This window comes from Balaenoptera borealis, assembly GCF_965194805.1.
Source record: "Balaenoptera borealis genome assembly, chromosome: 6".
Taxonomy (NCBI): Eukaryota; Metazoa; Chordata; class Mammalia; order Artiodactyla; family Balaenopteridae; genus Balaenoptera; species Balaenoptera borealis.
The window spans coordinates 31,905,652-31,926,522 of NC_138863.1; the positions used below are offsets into that span (position 1 = coordinate 31,905,652).

At 41.7% G+C, this 20,871-nt stretch overlaps 1 protein-coding gene and 1 long non-coding RNA gene across 3 annotated transcripts in view; both read right to left on the reverse strand.

Moving 5' to 3' along the window:
- LOC309631132 overlaps positions 1-20,871 on the reverse strand; it is a 372,959-nt gene that overhangs the window by 159,697 nt on the left and 192,391 nt on the right. The gene's annotated exons all lie outside the window — the stretch shown is intronic.
- Positions 605-15,487, reverse strand: CTLA4 (cytotoxic T-lymphocyte associated protein 4). Of its 2 annotated transcripts, XM_082396667.1 has the most exons (4): positions 10,460-10,589; positions 7,550-7,897; positions 6,982-7,091; positions 605-5,700 (listed from the first exon to the last, which is right to left on the reverse strand). In XM_082396667.1, exons 1-4 carry the CDS (start codon positions 10,566-10,568, stop codon positions 5,596-5,598), a joined length of 672 nt encoding a protein of 223 aa, XP_082252793.1. In that variant the 5' UTR covers positions 10,569-10,589; the 3' UTR covers positions 605-5,595. The 2 variants fall into 2 exon arrangements, with proteins under 2 accessions (XP_082252793.1, XP_082252794.1); XM_082396668.1 differs by lacking the exon at positions 6,982-7,091 and having other exon boundaries at positions 10,460-15,487.

Consider the following 20,871-nt stretch of genomic DNA (forward strand, 5'->3'; position numbering starts at 1 on the left):
ACTACTGAACAAACTAAAATGCTGTCAAGGTGAAGCACGAAGAAAAAGGCAATGTCCTCAGAAAAGTGTAGTTCATGAGACATCACTTTCGTTGCATTCTAAAATTTGAAGTCACCTCCTGAAATATATTTCCTACAATTTCTCCCAGAGAGAGCCTCCTCTTTTTGTTAGAATAGATAATATCACTTTGGGTGACTAATATCATGTTTTTAAAACAAGGTTGGTTGCTATGGTAACCTGATGGCATGTGATAAAAAAAAAAGAACATGTGTCATTTCACTGGGTTGTTCCGTGACTTCCAGCAGAATTGAGAAGCTTTCTCAGGGCACTGTAGGCTTTGCTGACAGAAGGTTGGCAGCAGTTGTTTTGTCTTCTCTTCTGCTGCATCCTTCTGCTGGATTGCTGAGGATCACCTGAGACCCTCTTGCTAGGGCCCCGGAAGGTTAAGGGAGAGATAGAAAAGATGGAGCCAACATCAGGCAGGAAAGAGTAGTAATGGTCACACTGAGACTTAACAGAGCAGCTGGGGTGGAGGTGAGAAGAAAAACAGGTTTTCTAGAGGTAGCCTGGGGTGATGGCAGTGATGTTCCAGAAGCAGCCTAAAAAGGACAGTCCCTGGGGCTTCCCTGGTGGCGCAGTGGTTGAGAATCTGCCTGCCAATGCAGGGGACACGGGTTCGAGCCCTGGTCTGGGAGGAGCCCACATGCCACGGAGCAACTAGGCCCGTGAGCCACAATTACTGAGCCTGCGCGTCTGGAGCCTGTGCTCCGCAACGAGAGGCCGCGATAATGAGAGGCCCGTGCACTGCGATGAAGAGTGGCCCCCACTTGTCACAACTAGAGAAAGCCCTCGCACAGAAACGAAGACCCAACACAGCCATAAATAAATAAATAAATTAAAATTAAAATTTAAAAAAAAAACAATATATTAAAAAAAAAAAAAAAAAAAAAGGACAGTCCCTGAGCAGGAAGGCTCAAAGTGTCACCCACAGCACAGCCCTGATGTGAAAATCTACAGACCTGTCTTCTCAGACTTCGTGACCTTGGACAAGTTTCCTAATGTCTCTGAGCCTCGTTTTCTTCTAAAATGTGAAGACAATTTCCAAGGTCCTCTCTCCAGTCCTAATCATCTGTGATGGTAGGATCCTGAGTTAGACCAGGGCATCTGAGAGTAAGATCTCAAAGACTCACTGAAGAATTAAAATCCCTCAGGCCCTGCCTCAGATCTTATAAGCAAGAAGCTCTGGATCTGAAGCACCTCAATCTACATTTTTTCCAAATGTTCCAATAATTATTGTGCACACTCAGTGTAAGAACAGCTATAATAGTGTCCACCCACGAAAGCAAAGATTTCCAAGACGGGTCTGAATGTCAGACTTCTCACCGTATAGAACAAAGAGAGTTGACCTCTAAGAAAAAAATTTAATAGATAAGTAACTGCCACCTTTGTAGGACCCATTAGCCCCCAGCGATACTGAGCATCCATCCACCATGTGCCCAGGAGTGAGAACAGGAGATTGTGTTAGTACTGAAACAGCAGCCCCGGTCTCAGGCTGTTCCTGCCCAGAAACTCATGGGGGGGAGGGGTCTCCAGAACACTTTTTATTCACACCATATTAAGGTACAAAGTTTCCTGCTGATAAGGTTGTCAGATCAAACACAGGGCATCCTGTTTTTGGGTTTTGGGGTTTTTTGTTTTTTTTTCTTTTGGTTGTATCTGGCAAACCTACCTATTAACTCCTATCCCAGCCTGTAGACAAGGACACATAAAAGAGGAAGTAAAGAACCTTTCCTCCATCTCCACCAATAGGATGTGTCATCTTTCTGGTCTGAACAAAGAAAATTGACCTGAGCTGAGAAAAACAAATTTATAAAATAAAACAAGGTCTCTAAGCCGCCTAAATCATCGCTCTAATCAGGTGCAAAAGAGAAGTAAAACAATAGAAATAGCTTTCCAGAGAAAGCCAGCTTCTCCTTCACTTTGAGAACTCCAAAAACAATAACTTAAGTGTATAAATTCTTAACCTTCCCGACTGGTCTTGCTCCAATTAACAGCACAGTGACATCAACAGTTTGCAAGTTTTGGTCCCAAGTAAAGTAAGTGTGTATCAACTGTGGAGACAGAAGAAGGTACAGACTCAGTATAAAAATATAGTCAGTTTTAGCAGCAACCCACAGTTCAAAAAACAGAGAATAAAAATGAGAATTCATCTCCCTCCTCCCCCAAAAAATATTGGAAGATTAGATTGAGATAAAAGTAGAATGCGTGGGGCAAAGGGAGCCAGAGGGACCTCACATTCCAGTCTTAAAGGCTTAAGCTGAGAAACAGATTGACCTACACATAATTCTCTTGGTCAAAGAGGAAGGAGATTAGGCTTGAAGCCACCTTCAGAAGCACAGCCATGTTCTGCATAGAAGACAGGTCCCTCTCATTGTCCCAGATGTCCTAGCTCCCCAACTCTCCAGTATACTTATTTGAGCATCTATTGTGTGCCTAAAGCTGTGATGATGCCTATTTTGGAGAAGTTTCCATCCAAGCTAGGGAGAAAAGCCATGCGCATCTGAAATTATTAGAGACGAAACTGAATATAGCTGCGAAACAGAAGAGAAAAATCCATGTAGGCTTGAAGTCTCAGCACATATGATGGACGAGGCAGAATTTGAAATGAGTGTTTATGGATGCAAAAATGAGGGATAATGATATTTGGGGGTGATGAATAGGGAAACAGGAAGTGGCAGAAATGAGAGTACCATATTGGAATAAGGGAGATGAGCAGAGGTATGTGCTGGGAACTGGTAAGAGTTGGGGTTGACCCAGGCAACCCCTGGTAGCTCTCTCTTGCTCCTCTTGTGTCCACATTCCTACCTGAGACTAGTGGTTCCAGGAGGAGGGGCACAGTGGACCCCTCCCCTCTCAGCCACGGTGGACCAAGCCTCATTTGATGATGACTGGAGTCTTGGGGCTTCCCCAAGACCTTGATCCCAGAGATGGTGATGGTGATGAAGGTTGGAAGGCCATAAAGCCATTGGTCCTCTGATCTGAGGGCAGTGCATCTCTCGGAGTATTGCTGACAATGGATCTACCCTCATAAACAAGTTAGGGATTAGAAAAGGCTTTCCTTTGGTCCCCAGACACCTCTACCCCATATTTGCTTTCCACCCTTTCAGGTCACAGTCTTTCTTGCCTATTTCTTCTACCATAGGAGAAACTCTTTGGAGCCAAAGAGTATTTTATTAATATGTCTTCAAAATTGAGACTGAGTGAAGTAGGCAATGCTTAACTCAATGAATAGCTAATGGTAGAATTTCAGATGATAGTAGAGGAGATATTAAGCTTATGTAAAGTAGTCCATTGTCTAATGGTGTCTGAAAGATGCCCGAGAGATCCCTTGCCTAAGGCCCTCTGTCATTTAGATCTTCCATCAACTATGGAGAAGAATGATCTCTCTAAAGACATTTGGAGGAGCAGAAATGGTATCAGACTATCCATTGGGCCTCATAAACTGTGTGTTTCTTCATGGCTTCCAACCAAAGACCAAGAAATCAAGAGAAACAGTCTTCTGCATAGTAGGAGCTTATTCTACGTAAGTGCCATTACCATATTTGGAAGACCTATTTCTTTTTATTTAACACAACTTTCTGGAATGCTCACTATGTGCTCTCTCATTTGTTTGTTAGCACTTGCTTGCAAAAAAAGAGAGAGCTTTAGTGAGCAAGAGAGAGAGAGCTGCCTAAACAGCAATCCTCAAAACCTGGGGGGTCTAAGAAGCACTGAGGAGGCTGTTGGGAGAGCAAACTCCTGGCCCCATCACCCAAAGGTTCTGATTCAGTGCATCTGAGGTTAAGCACTTGAATCAGCATTTTTAGGAAGTGACCCAGCTGATTCAATTATAGGTGATCCCTGGCCACCCTGAGAATCGTTGCGCAAAACAACAACAGGATGTGGAGGTCAAGAATGAGAAACCTTAAGTGGAAACCAAGCAGGCTGAGGCTACATACTGGTTAACCAAGAATCACAGAGGGGATGTGTTCCTCACATTTGTGAAAGAGTCCCTCTGGAAGCCGCAAGGGAAAGCTCCGTTTACTACAGAAGCAGAGCAAAATGGCTGCCAGGACCACGGTTGACAACACTGGAGTTGCCATGGCAACTGTAATCAGTGCTCGAGTAGAGCTGGGAAAGGTCTGGGTGAGAAAGAGGGGGTAAAGAACCTGTGCTAAAGAGAACGCTGTGTGATTTATCAAGCGCTGCTGTAGCTGTGGTAGCTCGCTTCATATCCCAAACAGTGGTGAAGCAATCAAAAGGACAGAGGATGAATTCCTTCCAAGAATGGCTTGCAGGTAAAGGGCTGATTCATGAAGCATTATTTGCCCTTTTGGGTTTTTTCGATTTGTTCTCAGTATTCCTAATATTGGAGACTCAACCAGCTGCTAAATGAATCAATCAAAAATAAACTCAAACACAATACTCACATATAAGGAACGTCAAAAACAACTCTGGAAAACAACCACCACAGATTTTTATTTAATTAAAAATATTATACATGTTGTTGCATTTTCACGGAAAATATCAAGTTAAAAAACACCAACAGTGTTAGTTTTCAGAGCCCTTCGCATCCTGTTCTGCCATCTGCTGCTTTTTTCTGTCTGTGGCATTAACCATGTGTAAGGAATTGGGGCCCCCATGGAACTGGAGCTTCCTTGAGGTTCATACCCACAAGACTCCTGAAATGAGCCATTTTCTCGATGATGAAGGTGCTCTATCAAGTTAACTCAGATACCACCAGCTTTGGCTTCCTTGCAAACCAGTGGAAAGAGTTGGCATAAAAGCCCAAAGCCCATGTCAACACCAATTCAGCCCAACACGTCTGCAAGAATCAGCTATGACCTTACCCAGTTTCCAAGCCAGTTGGCAAGTGACCTTGTACTCTACCTGGTGTATTAGTGTCCTGAGTCTCTCCACAAAACTTCCCCTGAACCCATGGTGGGAAGACACTGCCATATAGTGTTTATACTCAAACTACCAGCAAATACACAAAAGCACATGTGGCCCCCATGCACAATACTATCAAATAAAAAATACATATTGTTACAATACAACCTTTGGAATCACTGGCTAAAATATAGCCATGTGAGTATTTTTAAAGTCTTTATGTAATTATATATTTGTTAAGAAAAATAACACAGCATAAAAATTTTACTTGAAAACGTCATTTCAGCTATAAACTTCTCACAGGTAAATACAAGATGTATACAATACCATCCTCTCTCTTACTTCTTCCTTTGCTTTCTTGGAACTGTACCATTCCCTAACTTATGTCCTTGACTCCACATTGTAATGCTGCATCCCCATATTGCTCCCAAGTGATGCTTTTCCTAAAATTGGATCAGATGTGACAGAACCAGCCCGGCTCTGTTTTTCTGCTCTTTTGTTTTAAATTGTAGTACGCTTAATTTGGGTTCTGCATCCTGCTTTATATTAAAGAGAGATGAATCCCCCAAAATACACAAACAAACAAAAATAGCTGGATAGCAAAAAGTTAGAACTGCCTCAGCTCTTACAAATTGGAAAATAGTCTTTTTTCTTCATAATGGTCTCTCAATTGATGGGAATGAAATAAGGCTGAAATTGCTTTTCACATTCTGGCTCTGTTGGGGGCATTTTCACATAGACCCCTGTAGTAAGAGGGCTTCTTTTCTTCAGCTGCCAAACAAACATAAAAAGAAACAGTAATTAGTATTGAGGAATACAGAAGCCACTTCTAACTATAATAGGATTCAACAAATATTGGGTCCCTACCCCACTGAAAAATAGATGTTCACAACATACAGAATTATAAGCCCCAGGAGATTTTCTTGATTCAGCTATTAAAATTCATTTCGGGTAAATAACTCTGTGCTATTGACTTAAGATAGAAATCATTTTCCCTGACTGGGAGATAGCAGAAAGAAACTTCAAGAAAGCTTTAGAAAGAACACCCAAAATGCCTATGATAATGGACTGGATCTTGTTTGTGAAGGGATGAACTTGATAAGATAATAAACTTCAATTATTCTCTTTGGGAGCAGCATGCCTCATCTCTACTCCTCACATACTCTTTATTACTTTTTTCTCGGTCCACATTAGTTCCCAGTTTTTATCACCTCAGTAAATTGAGGTCTAGTCTAGTAGTTAGTGTGGCACTTTGTAGCAAATGAGGTAGAAGGAAGCTACAGCAACAGAACAGATTGAGTAGAGGATCTTGGAATAGAGTGTAGGGGTGCGGGAGGGAGAGAAGGAGGGAGTAAGGGAGTGGAAGAGAAGGGGACAGAGAGAGGAAGGGGAGGGAGAGGTTTGTGATGGCAAAGCCAGCCTCAGGCAAAGGAGCTTGCAAGCGACTGTCAGAAATCTTGACAGAAGTCCGGATTCCATACCTCTGCTTCTTCTACAACAACTGTAGTAAATGAAAACTGGGTTCTCATTTACTGGGTTGGAGAAGAGCGTAAGGCTTGCCAGTCGAGCAGACTGGGTAACAGGGAGCCCTGGGCAGGTGTTATGTGGACGCCTACAGCTTGGTCAAGGAAGGCTCAAGTAGGGTGGCACAGAGAGATGCCTTCCAGGTAAAGCAGAGGGACATTAACCACCCCTGTGGTCTTCTCCAGCAGCATTCTGCCCAACCTAATCTTATGTTTCAGGGTTATTAAGTACAATTGTCATGAAGATAAAGAGCAAAACAACTGCCCCGTGTTGTTCAGCTACTCAAAATGAAACCCTGTGCAAAAGCACACAAACATTCAATGTCAAACACACTCATATAAAATATTAGTCATCCTGAAACCTCAAAGGCCAATGCCAAGGGTTCTAGTGTGTTCTTTACCACTGTACTTCCTCTTCTTCATTTATTGCTTCATCTCAAGAAAACTCGACTCAACAGCATCATTCGGCCAGTTGTTATCACTAAAGGTATTCTGACCAGGGATGGTGCGTTGTCGGCACTGCACTCACCATTTTGCTCAAAGAAACAGCTGTGATGAGGAAGCTGTAGAAAAACAGCCCTGAACTAACTGCTGCCAGGATCCAGAGGAGGAAATCAGAATCCGGGCATGGTTCTGGATCTGCAACAGAGAACAAAGCAGAGCTTCCCTGAGATGCTTTCTAAATTCTGGGGCGGTACTCCCCCCATTGGTGAGAGAAGGAAGAAGTTCAAGCTTCCAGACCTTGGTGTCCACCGCTAAATGGAATCGCTGGACCCCAGGTAAGTCTGACTCTTGGAGCTACTTTGCCAGGAGTTTCAGATCAAAGGCCAAGGCCAAATTTCATGCTGGGTATCACTCCAGTGTGAGTGCCCCAACCTGCCGGGAGGAAAAACACCTTCCCCAGCTCATTTTATTTTATAATCAGAATGCCGTTTGCCTCGCCACCCATACTGAGTAGGACTACCATGCTGTATGCCAGAGAACTCTTAAAGAGAATTCCCACAATCCTAAACATGAACGACCTGAAATCAAGGAGCAAAACTGTTTGCACACAAAGAAGAGACAGCAATGCAAAAGGCATCGTCAGTGATGCTTACCAATGACGTAAATTTGGGTTCCATTGCCCATGCCCACATAGTAGGGCGGCGGGTACATGAGCTCCACCTTGCAGATGTAGAGCCCGATGTCCGTGGCCCTCAGCCCTTGGATGGTGAGGTTCACTTTGTTCCCACTGGAGGTGCCGGCGCAAGCGGAATCCTCCAGGAAGGTCAGCTCGTCCTCCACCATGTAGGTCGCGGCGCAGACTTCGTTCAGCTGGCCGCCTGCCTTCCGCAACACCGTCACCCGGACCTCGGCGGCTTTGCCTGATGACCCATATTCACACACGAAGCTGGCAACACCCCGACTGCTGGCCAGCACCACTGCGGGCTGGGTCACGTGCACCCCTAAAGCAGGAAAACCAAAGGGAACTCAATGAACTCATGCTCTCCCATGACCAGGTCCTGGCAAAACCCTCGGGCCGGGCAAAGTTGATCTTTGATGGCCCCCTCCAGTTTCACCTGTCAGCCTTTCTCTCCCCACCATCAACAAACCCATCACCCTCCCCTACCCCTTTCCTTCTCCACCCACCCCAGCACCGCCTCCATCTCGCCACTGTCTTCCAGTTACTTTCCGTGAAGGTGCTTCCTTGTTGGAAAACAGTGCCTTGAAGGCAGTTGGTTGTGGCATGAAGAATACTGATGTGACAAAGAGAAGGGCTGGCTCTACCATGAAATACTTGATTTGGGGAAAGCCATGCCTCGCCCGTAGGCTTCATTTTTCCCTCACATGCAAAAGAGGGGATTAGATCAGATGACATCAGAGTGCCTTCCCACTCTGGTATTCTAAGGTTATGATAGAGCTGTAGGACCTATAAGAGTAGTAGGGGAAAGTTTGGAGGCTGAGGTATAGAGTCTTGCTTTATCCCTCAAAGTATACCTTAATAACCTCTGCCCACATTGACCTGGCCCTGGACCTCAATCGCCCACAAGGAGCTGAGCCTTGGCTCTCGGTGCCGGCCGCCCCCTTCCCTGCATTGTTACCAGAGAATGAGGTATGCTGCTTGATGAAGGAAGCCACCAAGCCGAGGGCACCGGGTCATTTCCTCTGTAGGCTGAGGCAACCCTGCTGTTACTTCTATGGGCTTCCCCTGCCACTGTCATCACCTCTTCCACCGCCCTCTCTCCTTCACTTGAACACCTTGTGTTCCTTTGTTCCTTTCCCTCTGGCTTCTACAGGAGAAGGGAGGCCAGCTCTCCATACAAAAGGGCTCACATCATCTAAAAAATGGTGGCTTCATGACAAATTACTTTCCTGTAACTAACTGGGCCCCTCTCCAGTCGATCAATCACACAAGTGACACTCAAAACTTGGACTGAACCATGTCACTCATTCTGTTCAAACCCTTTCATGCCTTATACACCACTGATTACAAACACAAATAACATTCACTGTCTCCATAATCTGATCCCAGTTTACCACTCCAATCTGAGCTTCCAGGACACCTCTTCCTATGTATAAATCACTTTATTCTGAAAACATTAGTCCTTTCCCCCAAGCACCTGTAGTAGACAACCTGTGTCCTCAGAAGAGAGAACAATATGGCAGCAGCCGTTGCCATGGTTAATCCAGAAGCCCTGGTTGGCTAGACAGTAGTTTTCTTCCCCAATCCTCATTTCTGTCTATCAGAGATGCCCTCTGAGCATCCTTTGTACTATTATAACTCCACCGCAGCACTTAATCAAATTCGGCCCTGTATTAAAGGTTTTTTGTGCATTAATCATTATATCCTGCCCATTTGTTGTGTTGACTCTAAGCTTAAAGAAGACCAAGTTTCCTGCCCTCCCCTGAGGAAAGCTCCCAATTATCACCACTAAATCTGGTTACACAATTTTCCAATATCCACCATGGAAGGATCCCAGTTACAAGTTGAGATAAATTTTCTTAAAAGTAAATTTGATTATTTCTCTGGTATTTAACTTTACATGTTCAAAACATGTAAAATAAGAAAATGTGTATGAATATTTCTTATACAGTAAAAATTAATAATCAAATATCTTTTGAGCACCTACTTTGTATAAACCACATGGTTTTTCAACCGAGAAGGTCTAGAGGGAAAGAAGGTTGAAATTCACCTTCTGGTAAAATGGTCACCATTTTACACCATTGTAACAGACCGGGTATCAACCTCTAAAGAGCTTTATTTCATCTGAAAACTGGGGAATCTGCACCTAAAGTCCAGAGATAAGTCAGGCGACAATTAAGTATCTTATGCCAAACAGACCTATGGCTCTTTCTTTCTTTCATTCTTTTGTTCTCTCTTTCATTCATTCTTTCTTCCTTTCTTTTTTCTTTTTTTTTTTTGTTTTACTACTTCAAATTGCTTTCATTTTTTAAAATAATTAGCTAACTATAGAGTCGATTAAGAGGACCTTAAAACCCTGCATTGAGTAAAGAATGCTGAAAGTTTAAACAAGCAGGCTAATCCGTTTATAAAAGTGAATCAGAGGACCTTAAAACCTTGAATTGGGTAGGAAAGAAACTTCCCATAATTTGCCTAAACCAGTGTTCTTTAAAAAGGGAAATCTTGAGCTAACCCTGATTCCAAGCCCAAATGGATTTAGGATGGTGGGTATCTTTTCTCTCTTAAATCACTTAACTTTGCAGTATTCTCTTCTAATCTTATGGAAGTGTCTGAAATTGCTCATGTCTCCCAGACCAACTCACATGTACTCGTTAAGCTCCCACTCCATGCCTAGCAAACTGCTAAGGGCTGTGTCTCTGCTGATTTGCTGCTGCCGGCTGTCGCCTGCCTGCCTTGGAATACAGAGCTGCCCAAGCCAGGAGATTGGAGTCTCACCTTTAGCTTCTGGATTTGCTATAAATCACTGCCCTTGACTGCTAAAAGAAATGAAACCCAGGTGGGAGAAACACCTCCTCCACCTCCATGCTCCAATAGCCTCACTCACCTTTAGAGAAAACGGGGATGAAGAGAAGAGAAAACAGGGCAGTACAGGGCCAGGTCCTAGAAGCCAGGTCCAGCCGAGCCCCATGACTCTGGAATCCAAAGCAAGCCATGGCTTTATGGGAGCGGTGTTCAGGTCTTCAGGAAGCAGAGCGAAAACTTTCAGGATACTGAAGCTTTGAAATGTGTTTGAACCCACACAGAATCAAGGACTTTATATAGCTGGCTTTGATCCCAGGTATGTACTACACATGTGCACACACAGAAGGCACCTGAATTTCTAGCCTTTTTGTTTTGGTTTTACGAGAAAGGAAGCCGTGGGTTTAGCTGTTACGTCGAAAAGATAACCTCAAATACTCAAAGTAAAACTGAACAAAACAAGCCAATCCATGGATGGAAAATGCACTCAATTTGAAACTGAAGCTTCTTGTTCATTTTGAGGATAAGTGGAGACTTGGAGAATTTCCTGGAGTGCAGGAGTCCCCCTAAGTCCCAGTTTTATCCAATCGTCTAGGCATATTTTATGACCCAATTTATTTAATTGACACCCCCCACCAAAACTGCTAAGTTGCTGGCTCTCTGAGCCCTTGTGCTAAAGACAGAATTAGCCTGGGCATCATTAATAAAAGCTTTGCATTCCACCTGTGAGGCACCATCTTTGGCATGCTTTGCAAATCAGAGTTTATTTCTCCTAGCTCCATTTAAGACTTTTGTTAAGAGAAAATACCAAAATCACAAGAAATAAATTGATCTGCCTCTGGTTTTGCGGATTAGGAAAGAATTCTGGTGCTCTTGAAAGCCTTAACTCAACAAAGACAAAACAGAATTGAAGAAGAAAAAGTCAACGAAAATGATCCAAGAAATTCAAACCTTCCATCAGAGAATAGACTTTTTTTTCCTAATGGGAAGTTTTCAAGCAGAAAATCCAAGGACTGAGGTGAAATATGACTGAAGTTCTTGAATTTATGAAAGTCACAGACAGAGCAAATGTTCATCCTCTAAGAAAATACTAAGCACAGGAGACTACCCCACTCTTAAAACTGGGGAGTTTTCTTATATTTCAATGATGAAAGTCACGTTTATTGAGAGCCTATGATATGCCAGAAATTGTGTGCGTGTAGGACTGAATGACGACAAAACAAAAACGTAGTCAATGCCTCAAAGGACTTCCAGAAGACCGACACACAAGCAGACAGTATGGTGTTTGCTTCCTGCAGCCCTTCATGGTTTCCCTTGCCCAGGCTCCTCAACACAGCAAAGGAGGCTGTGTAGAGTACGGGCCTGACGCTTCTCTTCTTAGACTATCTTCCAGCATCCCCTCACATGCCCCCTTCCTCTGCCCATCATCTCTCCAACACACCTCTTTCAGGTTCCAGCAGCTTAACCAACACTGTTCCTACTGCCTTCTCCCTCCCATTATCTTGTTTTATCCTCCAGGTGTTAGCTAAGGTGTCACCTCTCTCCTGACCTGCCTCTTTCCCATACTCCTCAAGCTCCTTATGTAAGCCTTCAAACCCCACCTGAAATGCCAGCAGGCAGTAACAACTTAATGGACGCTTAACTAAGGGCCAGATCCCAGTCTGGGCACTGGAGATACAAAAGTGAAAAATGTACGTTCCTAATCTTGAGAGGAAGCCACAGCAGTCACAAGGCAGACATTTAAACCCATGATCATGAAATTGTGGATAAATGCTGAAGTTGAAGTATTGCCGAAGCCATAAAGAAGCAGAAGCCATTGGTTCAGCCTGTGGAAGTCAGAAAGCGCTTCTCAGAGAAGTAAATGCTGAACTTATTTTTAAGGACAAGGGACAAGAGGCGGGTATTCAGACCAGAAAAACAGCGTGTGCCAGGCTAGAAAGGGCGTAAAGCATTCATTACAGCCAGAGAACAAGCCTAGTATGGGGATCACCAGTACGTGGAAGACTAGGTTCTTAGTCTTCAATGCACCATAAGGAGCAAATAGGCATGATTACGTGCACATTTTAGGGAAGTTCCCCCAGCACAGGAGGACAGGTGGTGAGTATGAGTTCAAGGAGGAAGAAGATATAACCAGGAAACCCAGGAAGGAGACTATTGCAATACCACAGGCAACCAGGAATTGGCAAACTGTTTTCTATAAAGGGTCAGACCGTAAATATATTGGGCTTTGCAGGCCATATAGAGTGGTCTCTGTTGCCACTACTCAACGCTGCTGTGGTAAGGTGAAAGCAATCACAAAAAATATGTAAATGAATGGGCATGGCTGTGTTCCAATGAAACCTTATTTTTAATGTCAATCATACCTCAATTTTTAAAAAAATTATTTACAAAAACAGGTGGAGGCTGGATTTGGCCTTCCGGCCATAGTTTGCCAACTCCAGGTCTAAACTAAGGCAATGACAGAAGTGGTGACAAGGTCCCTAAGGGGAATAATCCTCAAGCAGTGAGTGGATGGAGGAATTTAGGGTGACACCAGATTTATGGCTTGGTGCTGCCAGGAATTGTTCAAATGTTTGTCAAGTTTTATCTGATTCAAGTCTCCAAACCATCCTACAAGGCAGGGATTATTGGCTTTCCCAATTTATAGAGGAGAAAACCAAAGCACTGAGAGTTAAGAAGACTTATCCAATCCCCCGTCGTTGGTAGGAGAGCCAGGATTTGAAGCCAATGATGCTGTTAATCACTATACTAAAGCAAAGGCTTTGAAGCCAAAGAGAACTGGATTTGAATCCTAGCATGAAGACTTGCTAGCTGTTTATCTGGGGCTAAGGGCCCAATGACCTTCAGAAAATAGCTGCAATTCTATTGCAAGGATTTCATGAGATAATGCATGTAACGTATATAAAAGACCTATTACGGAGGCTGGCTACTCAGTAACTAGGAGTCCTTTTTATTACAGAGTCACTGAGAAAACAGAAGTGTAATTTACTGGAATAGAAAATAGAAGAAGAGCAGATCGGGAAGTGAAGATAATGAGTTCCATTCGGGCATGTTGACTTTAAGGTATCCATAGATGGTAACGTGGAGACCCTCAAAAGCAATTGCCAATGTGGATCTGGAGCACAGGAGAAAGAGCCGAGCTAAAGATATTAGCTTAGGCAACCATGAAGCCACAGGTAAAAATTTCACAGTGCCAAGGCACATGATGAGCACACTATAAACATTTAAATAGATAAATGAATGAAAACAGTTTAACATAAAAAGAGATGAGGGTCATCGTAGAAACTTGTAAAGAACTCTTACCAGCTCCCCTAATTATACTTTTATGAAACTATTTCTGCCAAGCAACAGTTGTAAAAACCACTGGGTGAAAGAATGCTGGTGAAAAAGATATATTCACATATATCATCCCATAGATGACTTGATAATTACAAAGGGGAGAAAATAATGGATAAATCTAGCATATACTGCCTTAACCAAGTGATCAAACTGAAGATCACCTATGATGGGCATTCTGACATCAAGTCCAGATGCAATACACTGAGAAGAACACACCTCTGTAGTATTATTGCCAAAATTGCTTAAACTGAATCTAATTATGAAAAAACAACTAGAAAAATCCATAGTGGGAACATTCTGCAAAACAACTGGCCTTCAAAACTGGCCTTAATATCATGAAAGATTACAAAATAAAAAACCTGAAAAACTGTTGTAGATTAAAGGCGATTAAGGAGGCATGACAACAAAATCCAATGTGTAATCCTTGATTAAAAAAATTCAACTGTAAAGTGTATTATTGAGATACTTGGGCAAATTTGAATACATACTATATTTGATAATTGCATTGCATTAATTTTAAATTTGCTGAGTGTTATCATCTTATTGGGGTTATGTAGGGAAATTTCTTTGTTTGGGGGTGATATTTGCTTAAATATTTAGGGATAAAGTCTCAGGGTGTTGGCAAATAACTCTCAAATGGTTCAGCAAAAATATGTGTATATGTTTGTGTCAGCAGAGAGAAAGAATAATAATAACAGAACAACAATGACAAAATGTTAACAACTGGAGAATCTAGGTGAAGGTTATATCACTGTGTGCATAATACTTTTCTTATAAATTCTTTGTAAGACTGAAAATTTTCAAAATCAAAAGTTGAAAGTAGAAATTATAAGGCCACTATTAATATGGTAGGCACTATAGCACAGATAAGGAAACTGAAATTTAGAGAGAGGAGGTGACTTGTTCAAGGTTATTCTCCATCCCCTTCCCTCACAGCCGTTCTCCACGTGGGAGACAGACCCTCATAGAGGATTGGGTTCTCAGGCAGGTTAGCTTTCGGGAGGGATCGGCTGATTTGAGGCACCAGCAGAAGATCAGAGGGCATGAGGATGGAGGTCGGGGTACTTCTTCCCCGCTCTTTCCCAGATCCAGACCTTGTCTCTGGTAGTGACAGTAGCTCTGTACAACTATGGCTCCTGTCGGGTACCCTCACTTCTATGATGCCAATTCTCACTATTTCTTCCCCTGCTTTTTTCAGTCCTCTAAGTGGTATCAGCTTCCACTCTTGCTAGAGTCTGAGTGCATTAATATCGTCTGCCCCTGCCCTCCTTAAGACCTCTAAAATACAGTTGACCCCTGAACAATAGGGGTTTGAACTGCATGGTCCATTTATATGCAGATTTTTTCAATCATAAATACTACAGTACCACACCATGCTCAGTTGGTTGAATCCGCAGAAGCAGAACCACAGATATGGAGGAAACATGGATACCAAATGTTGACTCTAAATTATTTGTAGATTTTCCCAAACTCCTGCATTGTTCAAGGGTCAACTGTAGTCCTTTCACTGAGTCTCTTATTTGAACTACCTGTTTCCTGTAGAGTCTCTGATTGAGCCAGTCCCTCGGCTAGTATGTGGTGAAAACTGGATTTAAATCCTGGTCTCATCCGCCCAGTACTTCTTTTCCCCTATTATGTCATGTGCAGTAATAATATGTAATGTCATACCGGTTTGTATTTATTACAGTTGTGTGCAATTCTGTCTCCCCTATTTCAAATTCTATTGATAATTCCATCTTGCACCCTCACGCCACACCTAGCATCTAACTAGGACCTCCTTTGTACATAACAGATGACGGAGGATTTCTGCATTTCAGTTTTGTTCTCAACACTTTTTCTGTCTCTTGCATCTCATTTCCAGCTCTGGGAGAAGTACGAATGAGTAAGGATTCCATCAGAGGACTGACAGACACCAAGGAGTCCAGCACAGTGCTTAAGAGCATGGCTGGAGTCAGACAGACTTGAGTTCAAATCCTGACTCCGCTGCTTACTAGATGTATCCTGGGTGAGGTTTTCGAACTTCTCTGATCCCCAGCTATCTCATTTGTAAAATATGGCTAGTTATATAACCATCTTATAGGGTTATTGTAATGATGGTTATTGGCATTCAACTATGCCAATAAATTGTTGAAAACTGGACCTAGAATATAGTACGTGCCCAGTAAACATTAACTCATCTATTAAATACAGAGAAAACTATGGATTTCAAAATTCAGTTGTTATATAAAGCCTTCTTTCATTATCAGCGCTAGTGAATGGATGGTATATTAGACTAACTTCAGGTACTTTCTTTTCTAACACTCACACATTTATTGAATTTCTGCTGCTGTCAGTGTCTCTATCGGTATCTGGAACCAAATAGCTTATTATCTGCTACCTGATTGAGTCTGAAAACTCACAACACTAGACATAATCTAAGATTTCTCTATTGTGAGCTCTCAATTATTCAGTGGTTGAATATTTAAATGTCTAAGGGTATCGCATCCTTGGATGTTTTCATTTCAGGGTAGGAAGGGGAAAATCAATTTTGTTATTTATTTTTACCACTCCAGTTAGAAAAGAAAGGTTGGTGGTAAAGGAAATGAAAATAATTGGCTAAAATTAGGGTTCGGGGATTCACTGTGATTTCATTTCCTCACCATCTTCCTATATCCTACTAGTTTGACTAAACCCCAGACTGGTTTTGTAGTACTCTTAGTGGTTACTGGATTTGAAAGATCTCTCAAGATTTGCATAATTCACAATGATGCCTAGAGTGAAGTGCCTTCAGAATTCCAGAAGAGATATGGGTTGGGTAGGGTAACTGTGTTGTTTTACTTAATTGTAAAACTCCTCTGAATTTGTAAAGCTCATCCTGAGCTTAATTGAACTTTTAAAGGTTTTTATTTTTTCTGAACCTTCTCCTATTATCCTTTCCCCAACTGGTACACCACCACCACCCCCCAACCAAAAAAAAAAGAAAAAACACCTTTTGTTGAAAGATTTGCACCTGGCATTGACTGTGGTACATACTGCAAAACATCCTTTGCTTGATGGTTTCAGATGTAACGGGAAGAATGAAAAGTCTAATATTTGCATAGCGTGCAGTTTCAGGACATCCCGTTACGTTGAGCCTATAATCATGCCTAATTAAGGTTATATACTCTGTGTTTTTATGCTAATTAGCTCATCACAGTACATCTTCTTTCAAAATCGACTTCAAAGGAAAAAGAAAATCATCTACCAAAGTGATTGCTAAAGAAGGATCTAACAATCATCTCACTGCGAAAGAGAGTTAAAGAGAAAGGAAATGATATGCAAAGTGACTGGAAAGAAATTTTAGCTTCATTACCATTAAAGGGTGAAAATATGGGCTGGGCAAGAACTTACTTAAATAAATGTGGTAGGTGAATTTTCAGTCCCTAGGAAACTGTAATCTACATCATAAAGTCACGTAAAAATGGATGGTTCTGAGCTGTGGACTTTCTGCCAATCCCATAGCGGGGAAATAGAGTAGATTCCTGCTGGCTTTTTAGTCTACGTTGTCCCCTCCCTGGGGGGAAAGTGGAAACTGTTGTCAGGGAAGCAAAGCTTTATTTGGTGGTCTGGATGACGAAATGCAGGGGCTGCTTCAGCTGAAGGTTAATCCTCACCTATCAGAGCTCTACTTATGCAGAGATGAAGACGAATATTTTTGCATGAATAAATGACAAAGTCAACTGTGATTACAACCGTCACAAAGTAATGTGAAGGGGGAATCTATGTTCTAATTACCCAAGCTCCTTACTCTGTATGATTGAGTGCTTTTGAATATCTTACCTCCATTTATGGATAATGATCTCATATTTCTGGTTTCAGCCATTATCGTCACTGATTATCTCTCGATCTTCTTAGCTTCTCACATCTAAAAAGTACAATTAAAGTTAATTGTGTTTTATTCTTAATCCTTCACCCCTGTTGCAACACACCCAGCCATGACTATTTTAAGTAAGTGACTTTATCAAAAACCAAGAATAGATGTTTTCAAAATATCAATAGGTGATACTTTTATAGATTGGATAACCGATGCTGAGAAGTAAATTGGCTTGCCCAGGATCACACATCTAGGCCTTATTCCTTCATCATCAAAGACAAATAGACAGAAAGGGAAGGATAAATAGTCCAATATTTAACCTGTGATGCTGCACCCCAGCTCTCTTCACCTGAATGGTACTCAAGAGCCTGCCTGATTCCCATTTAGGACAAGTTGAGATGGCCCAGTATCATTTCCATTTTACGTAAGAAGAAACTGCGCAAGTCACTGTTTACTTGCCTCAGTGAAAGAGGAAGAAACCTTGGAGTATGACTCAAAATTGTCTTTAATGCTGAATAACCCACCTGACACCCAAATACTTGCTAGCTATAAATAGTGGACATTGGAACTGTCAACCATTCAATGGAACCCATTTCTCCCATGATATTTGTGGCTGGGTAATGTCAGCCTGAAGCACTTATTTCAGATTCTTGGTGACAGAGACAATCACTGTTTTCATATTTTGAGCTGTGTTATTTCAAGCCCTGCTGCTACTGCAGCATTTATGATTTCAGGCCATGACCTCCTCCACACATCCAGTTCAAAGGAAACTGTTATAGTCACACCTTGAATACAGAAAAGGAGCATCTTTAGTCCTTTGCAGTGTGAGTGATAGCAACTCTGATGGTGGAGAAAGGTGTGTCAGATGATAAGGAACACCATGGTTTTGCACAGCATGTTGCAGGCACTGAATCCTAGAGGAAATGTGAGTTCTGCTCTCCCATTGTATAGATGGTCAACAAAGGCCCAGGGAGGCGGACTGATCTACCCAAAATTATGTGCACAACTTGTTAGTGGCAGAACAAAGATGAGAGCCCAAAAGTCCTTAACTCCAGTTTAATTCTCTTCTCATGCCTTCACCATCATTCGCCATCTTCTCAAGCCCTATTAAATTAACAGGGCTTCTGCCTCTAATTTCCTGCTAGTTTGCAACTTGAAACCCAGCCCCACCAAACTTCCTGGTGGGGCTTGGGTACCCAAAAACACAAATCAGCAAATCAGATTTTATTTAAGTAAAAAAAAAAAAAAATCATGGTCTTATAGCAACACTAATCACAATAGCCAAAAGATGGAAACAACCCAAGTGGTCATCAACTGATGAATGGATTTAAAAAATGAGGTATATCCATACAATTGAATATTATTCAGCCATAAAAAGGAATGAAGTACGGATGCATGCTACAACATGGATGAACCTTGAAAACATTATGCTGAGTAAAAGAGATCATACATAAAAGGCCATATGTTATATAATTCTATTTGTATGAAATATCCAGAATAGGCAAGTCCATAGAGACAGAAAGCAGTCTATGGATGGCCAGGGAGAGGGGGGAGAATCAGGAAATGAAGAATGACTGCTTGATGGGTATAGGATTTCTTTTGGGGGTGATGAAAATGTTCTTGAACTAGACAGTAGTGATAGTTGCGCAACATAGTGAATGTATAAATACCTGAATCGTACACTTTATAATGTTTAAAATAGTAACTTTTATGTTATGTTTATGTTTACCATACACACACACAAATATATGGTCATGCCAATGGATTCGGGTGGCATTCACCATCTTAAAAAGCATATCATTGATCTTACAGTACGTATTGGCCATACTTTTTTGTTCTTCTCTGAGTGTAATCTGGACAGAACACATAGGCAATTTTGCTTCTTTCCAAGAGTAAAAGGGATGAACTGGTAAACGTGTCATTATCTGGCTGAGGCAAGGGAGAAAGATTCTGGTTATTCCTCATCGCCTACAATTCTGACCACACATCACACTGAACCATTACCAACCGGAATCTAAAATATGGATTATTTGGCTCTGCCTTCTCCTGGGCACAATTTTCTAATAGGTTACATGGTTGTAGAAAAGCTAAATGAGATAGAGGGAGGCCATGGCAGGAAACTTTGGCTCAGTGAACTGATTATTCAAGCATGCTTTAGGAGAAAATAATTTAGAAGCAGCTGGTTACATTTAGCAGCTTTCCTTAGCAGGCTCTATTTCATGGATTATGCTCCAAGAGGAAACTCTCTGGCCCAGAGCTTCATCCATGAGTAGGAAGCTAAATAATTGCACTTACTTGGTCACATCAGGACCTGTTGAAGGCAGCAAGGGTGATACACCATGACTAAAACCCAGGGTCTTTAGGTTTTGTCTGGCACATGTGTAGAGCCCAGTTTCTGTACTCATCCAAGAGAATCATGTTACAGCAATGAAGTTGCCTTTAAAACCCTGAGGAATCCATTTCTTGTGTTTTTGTTATTTCTCAACATTATTTAAATTCAGTCTGATCACATAAAGTTCTCACCATTTCTGGTCATTTTTTTACATTGGTTGAGAAATACTGACAAGTAGAAAATACCAGAAACATTTTTTTCCTGTCCTCCCCAAATATAAGCAGGTCAAGAAGCATTGGTCAACTATCTCCCCTGCATTTCACTCTCTGGATAAGAGAGACAGACGTGTGCTTAAAACCAAATGAAGTTGTTAGGAATTTTTGACTCACAATATAAAAAAGAACTAAAGGAAGTTATGACTTATAAATATTAAGCCTTTGCTACTGGAGTTTATTATCTTGGTTTATAGGTTAAATTCAGTAACCAAGTTTATGGTGATAAATATTGTTGAGTAAATACATTTTTTTTCTCATCATTTGGAACCACTCTTTTCATTTGAGAAAATAAATTACTTCCCAATTCTCTGGCTCGCTCTCTAGATATCCAGGCCTTCTTTTAACTAGCATCATAAAATGTCTATGCAAGTGAATGCCATTTGTATAATCTGAACATATTGATTGACTTCAAAAATCTCTTATAGCAAAGAAAAACTTGGGGAAGCATCCTCAGGATTTTTAAGAGAATGGGAGTAAAGAGGAAGATGAAAAGAAAGAAGAAGAGAAATGAAAGACAAATGGATGGAGCTGAGGAAGGCAAAACAGAAACTTTTTTTTAATACATCTTTATTGGAGTATAATTGCTTCACAATGTTGTGTTAGTTTCTGCCATACAACAAAGTGAATCAGCTATATGCACACACATATCCCCATATCCCCTCCCTCTTGTGCCTCCCTCCCACCCTCCCTATCCCACCCCTCTAGGTCATCACAAAGCA

What these genes read in the sequence shown, in the direction of transcription:
- CTLA4 (XM_082396667.1), bottom strand. Translation starts at nt 10,568, where the DNA reads ATGGCTTGCTTTGGATTCCAGAGTCATGGGGCTCGGCTGGACCTGGCT. An exon ending in CATCCCCGTTTTCTCTAAAG is followed by an intron (nt 7,898 to 10,459) that starts GTGAGTGAGGCT and finishes TTCCTGCTTTAG; the next exon opens with GGGTGCACGTGACCCAGCCC. An exon ending in AACCCAAATTTACGTCATTG is followed by an intron (nt 7,092 to 7,549) that starts GTAAGCATCACT and finishes TCTCTGTTGCAG; the next exon opens with ATCCAGAACCATGCCCGGAT.